The sequence below is a fragment of the Octopus bimaculoides genome, chromosome 12 (genome assembly GCF_001194135.2).
Source record: "Octopus bimaculoides isolate UCB-OBI-ISO-001 chromosome 12, ASM119413v2, whole genome shotgun sequence".
Taxonomy (NCBI): domain Eukaryota; kingdom Metazoa; phylum Mollusca; class Cephalopoda; order Octopoda; family Octopodidae; genus Octopus; species Octopus bimaculoides.
In genome coordinates this window covers 66,219,440-66,225,665 of record NC_068992.1, presented here as the reverse complement: position 1 = coordinate 66,225,665, position 6,226 = coordinate 66,219,440, and the positions used below count along the sequence as shown (strand labels likewise).

Genomic DNA, 6,226 nt, shown 5'->3' with positions numbered 1-6,226 from the left:
TGTGGTCATGTGATGCATATGAATGTAGACAGTTGCATCGTGCAAGAGGGAGACCCAGGAAGACATGGGATGAAGTATATTGAAGGCTGATCTCAAAACAGTGACCCTTAGGACTGAGATATCTGCTGCATTTCTGTACTCAAAAAGTTCCGTCTATCACAGCAGAATTGATACTGGTGCAGGTGCCACGCAAGAAGCACTGGGGCAGGGGCTATGTTAAAAGCAGTCATGCTGGTGCCACTTAAAAAGCACCCATTATACTCTGTGGAGTGGTTGGCAGCCATAAAAACCATGCCAGAACAGACAATGAAGCCTGGTGCAGGCCCCCAGAACTTACCAACTCCAGTCAAACCATCCAAACTATGCCAGGATGGAAAACGGACGTTAAATGAAGATGAATGATGTGTGTGTGCCTTTGTGTATCCCCCGCTACTGCTTGACAACCGATGTTGGTGTGTTTACATCCCTGTAACTTAGTGGTTCAGCAAAACAGACTGATAGAATAAGCACCAGGCTTTAAAGAAAAAAGTACTGGGGTCAATTGGTTTGACCAAAAGTTCTTCAAGGTAGTGCCCCAGCATGGCCATAGCCAAGTGATTGAAAGAGAGAAGATAAATTGAAGCCATTGTCTTTGGGCTCTTTTCCTGTTCTCCCATGGAACTCCTGGAACTACATGGTCCATTCCATTGTATTCCACAAGGTTTCAAAAAACTTCCATCCTCCATTTCCTCCATCACTGCAATCCCAGTTTCACACAACCATTCCAGAATCTAACAAGCAATTTAATCTTTCTGTGAAAGTGGCGATGGTGGTGGTTGAGGTGGTGGTGGTGGTGATGCAAGGTGGGATGGGTTCTTGTTGATGTTGGGGAAGGAAGCAGGGAGAAAGAGAAAGGGTTGTCTTCTGGAGGTACTTAATTATCAGCTGCAAATAGTCTTGGTGGTGGTTGGCATCAATGGCCAATTTTGGTTGGATGCTGGAACTGGTGGTGGTGGTGGTGGTGGTGGCAGTGGTTGTATAGCAATGATGGTGGTAGTTGCATGTTCTGCTGTTTTCAAACAAGATGTGCTTTATGCTTGTCCTTTCTCTCTCCCTCTCTTTCTCTTTCTCTCTTTCTTTCTTTCTTTCTCTTTCATTAAATAACATTAATTTTTAAATACAACTCAACTAACCCATTAAAATATTAATTTAGTTGTATTACACACACATACTGCCTTCCTCATCTCTCCTCCCCTCCTCTTCCTCTCACCCCATCTCCTGTCTCTCCTTCCCCTTCATTTCCTCTACATCTTCTCTACGTTTTTTCTTTCCCCCTCTTGCTTTACCTCTTCCTATTTCTCCATAACTCCTTCATCTTCGCCACACTTTCTGTCTCTCTCTCTCTCCTGTACAACTCATCTCTCTCTCCTCTCTCTCTCTCTCTCTCTCTCTCTTTCTACTTTGTTTTCCTCTCTCTTGATTTCTTTCTTATGCTTGTCATTTAGAAAAATTACCTTTAATTGATTTTTTTTTTTTTGCAGTTCCTCCCCCACCACCCCACCCGCAGCCCCACTCCACCACCGATGTAAACACTTCCTGACACTTAGCTTTGTATTTCAACATAAAAGGAAGAAGTACATTTATATGTGTGTGTGTGTGCATGTATATATATACGTACACATATCTGTGTGTGTGTGTGTGTGTAAGAATATATATATGCAAGAATATAGGAGAGTGTTTGAGTTGCTGACGGAAAATGGGAACATTTTTTTAACAGAAGACTAAAAGCTACAAGAAGAATGACTTATTGATTGTGTTCTTCAATTCTAAACTTTATCTAGTATGGGTTGGATTGGTCTTCAAATTTTCATTTTTACCTATATACTGTCAATGGTCAAAAATAGTAAGCATTTTAGTAAATGGGGCTAATCTGTTCTTTTGACACGTTTTTGTCCTTCCGAGTTACAGCAACCTTCATCGTTTGGGTGAAAATCTTTCTACCTCAAAAGATTGTTCTGTTGGCTTGCATTGAACCCTGTATCTTCCCTACTCCCCTGTTTTGTGACTGGGGTCTTAATAAACAGGATCTCATAAGGCCCACTTGTGGTAACCAACCTTCACATTATTCTTTCAATGTAAGGCTTGTTTATCAGGCATTATCTCAGTTTCAACACTTTGATGATGTGATTGTTTATTTTTAGAATGGTGCAGGTAGCACGTAAAAAGACACCTTTTGAGCATGGTCGTTGCCAGAACTGGCCCTCATGCCGGTGGCACGTAAAAGCACCCACTACACTCTCGGAGTGGTTGGCATTAGGAAGGGCATCCAGCTGTAGAAACACTCCCAGATCAGATTGGAGCCTGGTGCAGCCTTCTGGCGCACCAGTCCTCAGTCAAACCGTCCAACCCATGGCAGCATGGAAAACGGACGTTAAACGATGATGATGATGATATTGTCGGATGTGTGTGAGAGGCCAGATCTTGTTGGTTTGAACATAAAATGGAGAGTATTTGGCCTGGATTTGGCTGGTTTCAATGCTAAAGGGTTACACAACAGAGTAGTAGGTACCAGCCATCTGAATTGTGGCTTCTTCCTTAATTTTCTTCTGCAATGGTCTTCTCAATGCTGCTCTGTTTTTCACTAAATATTAAAAAGAAAGAAAGAAATTCTCATGACTTGAGAAACTTAAATGGTATTTTAACATCCCAGATTTCAAGAAACATTGTTATTATTGTTGTTGTTGTTACTATTATTATTATTGTTGTTATTATTACTATTGTTGTTGTTGTTATTATTATTACTACTATTGTGTTTAAGGTGTTGAGCTGAGAGAATTGTTAAGATGCCAGGCAAAATACTTAGTGGCATTTTGTCTGTCTTTGCATTTTGAGTTCAAATTCCACTGAAGTTGACTTTACCTTTCATCCTTTTGGGGTTGATAAATTAAGCACCAGTGAAACACCAGGGTCAATGTAATTGATTATCCTCCTCCCCCAAATTTGAGGCCTCTTGCCTTTGGTAGAAAGAATTATTTCTATTATTATTATTATAAGCCAGAATCTAAAGCAAAGTACTTAGAGATTCCATGTGTTCACGTGTGTTACATCTCCATTTTCTACAGGTATCAACCCAACTGAAGTGATGCAGTCCCTTAGAAAATTAGCAACCTCCACATTGGTCTGGAATCGGCTGGAGTGCAAGCTACAAACCTCTGTTGCAACAACAGCAGCAGCAGCAGCTGCTACCGTCAGTGGGAAATATTCCACGTTAGCTCAGCAGTTCTTAGAGGCAAACCAAAAGAAACAATTCCGCACACAGATTCAAGACCCTGTAAGTTAATATTTCTTATAATAGGACGGGTTGGGGGTGGTGAGCAGAATTACACAGCAGGGGTAGGGGAGAAAGAGAGAGAGAGTTACAAGATTAGTTTGTGGTATTTAATTTTATTGCTTTGCATTTCAGACGTTGAATCCTTGCTTGGGTCAACTTTCATTGAAACGAGGTCACTACAATAACTACCAGTAATACGTTATGATGCCATCAATTGATCAAAATTCAATCATAACCCAGATTCTTGGCTTCTTAAACATCTTAGTGTTTTGTCTGTCTGTGAAATATTTGCTTCACAACAATAATTCTCACACTTCACAAACATTCAATGCTATCAGTTATTTTTTTTTTGTCTGTCTGTCTGTCTATCTTTTTGTTTCTTCTTTTTCTCTCTTTCTCCTCCTCCCTCTCACTCTTGCCTCTGACTTCTTTTTTTTTTTTTTGACACTTTCTTTTCCTTTTTCTTTGCCTCTCACAACTCTTTCTCTCTCTGCTTTGTTTCCTCCTCCTCCTCCTCCTCTCTCTCTCAAATAACCAGCAGACTTCAGTATTTCAAGAATACTAAAGAAAAATGTCAAAGAGAAGACTCAACACTCCTGCAACAACTGAAGCACTGAAGTCAGAATAGATGATGGTAACAGCAGCGGCGGTGGTGGTGGTGGTGGCAGCGGCGGTGGTGAAATAACTTACTGGAGGTAGTTGTTGGTTTCTGTTACCTAGGTGATCTACTTACTATTGGGGGGTGGGGTAGTTGGAATAGGATAGGAGGAAGAAGAAGTTTAAGGAGTTGCTGTCTGTGGTTGGTAATCGAGATTATATCATCATGGAAAAATGTAGACAGGTGATGTTGCATGTTAGTGTGACATGAGCCATAGCATGGGAAGAGGAGATGTGGGGGCTGATGCGGATGGTCTTTTGGAGGTGTGAGATGTTACATGTTTGTGTGACATGTGGTAAGAATGGATCTGTTAGATAATATGTCTGAAAAGTGACACATGTGCTAACAGTAGATGACAGTGAAGCTGTCAGGTGATGTGTACAGGTGAGGAGATTGTGTTCTTTTGGAGGTGGGGTGTTTGGTGTTGGTTGGAAATGATTTCTGTCTTTGTGTCAAAAGTTGGTCTGTTTTGATGTGTAAAGTTACTGGCTAAAGGAATGGCAGAGCATAGGTGAGCTGAGAGAATGGCTTAAGGAATGAAGCTAATGGTTGATGTATGTTGGAAAGGTGACTTCAGATGTGGATATGAATTGTGAGCTGACTGGAAATGTGCTGTTGCATGCTGGTTAATGGATGATAGCTGTGGCATAGGAAGAAATGGCCAACAGACTGCCAGTGGCATGTAAAAAGCACCATTCAAGCAAGGTTGATGCCAGTACCGCCAGACTGGCCCTTGTGCCGGTGGCATGTAAAAAGCACCATTCAAGCATGGTCGATGCCAGTACCGCCAGAATATGAAGTGCACTTTATTTGGGAATGCTTGTGTGTTCTAAAAATGTAACTTTTTCCAAGTAAAGTGCGCTTCATATTCAAGGCTCTGATGAAGCTATAGGATGTTACCCTGGTACTCAACTAAGATTCTATCACATCTTATAACAGAAACAGCTGTAAGCTAATGAAGGTGGCTGTGGTCATGCTGGAGAACCACCATGAAATATATATATATATTCTTTTAGTCATTAGACTGCAGCCATACTGGGGCATCACCTTGAAGAATTTTAGAGGAACAAACTGACCGCCAAATACTTATTTTACAAGTCTCTTTTGCCAAACCACTAAGTTACGAGGGCATAACCACACACACATGCATGCATGCATGCGTGCGCACACATGCACACACACAGGTTTGGTGACACAAACAGGAAAATATAACTCAAAACGTGTGTGTGTGTGTTTATGTAGCATCATCATTATCATCATCATTTAACGTCTGTCTTCCATACTGGCATGGGTTGGACCACTTGACGGGAGCTGGCCAAGTTAGAAGACTACACCAGGTTACTCTGTGTGTGTATATAGTTATATATGTGTGTGTGTGTGTGTGTGTGATGTATATACATGTATATATATTTATGTGTGTGTGTGTATATATATATATATATATATATATATATATATATATATATATATATATATGTATATTATCTATCTGCATATATTAGATGTCAGACCTGTTCTTCTAGTTCATCAGTCTTGACAGTAAATATTTAAGTATCTAACTGTATTAAACAATACGCACACACACACACACACACAAAGAAAAACTGTTTTAATAAAGTTAAACACTTGTTTTTTGAGGGTTCTCTGTTATATTTTTTGTTGTATGTCATGTCAATGGAAGAGACTACAACAGTAACAACAACAAAAGGCACGGCCTCAACAATACTCGCCACTACCACCACCACTACCACCACCACCACCGCCGACACGTGTAATTTTGTTGAAATTTGATCTGGGAATAAAACTTGAGGTTTATGAGAAATTCATGTCTTGAGGCCTTGCTTTAATGATTTTTATCAGAGACTGACTTGTCGAGAATGTATAGAAAGTAAGTCAGAAGAAAATATGAATAAGTTTTATTATAACAATACTGCTTGTGTGATGTCTGTCGTGGTTGATGTTTGTTGTTCAGGTAAATCGCTTCTTTACTCATGCTAGCTTACCTTGTTCTTGTGCCTCCACTGTGAAATTGCTGTTGAATTCAGTCGTTCTCTTTCAACAACTTCATGCCTCATTTGCATTGAATACACTCCAGTTGTGCAAGCTGATGAAACATTCATCCATTCTACAGTATTCCCACTTTCTACACCCATGTATAATACTTGTTTTTTGTTTTGTTTTAGAGAATTAAATAGATTTAATGCCCTTTCTCATGGTTCCTGTTTGCTAATCTGAAAGGTTTTATATACTATCCCCCC

The 6,226-nt window shown here is 40.1% G+C and overlaps 1 protein-coding gene across 1 annotated transcript in view; it reads left to right on the top strand.

Moving 5' to 3' along the window:
• Positions 1–6,226, top strand: part of LOC106884486 (28S ribosomal protein S29, mitochondrial) — a 44,553-nt gene that overhangs the window by 6,497 nt on the left and 31,830 nt on the right. The window contains exon 2 of the mRNA XM_014935897.2: positions 3,102–3,310. Coding sequence (XP_014791383.1) covers positions 3,122–3,310 — 189 coding nt within the window. The 5' untranslated portion in view covers positions 3,102–3,121. The remainder of the gene's footprint in view (positions 1–3,101; positions 3,311–6,226) is intronic.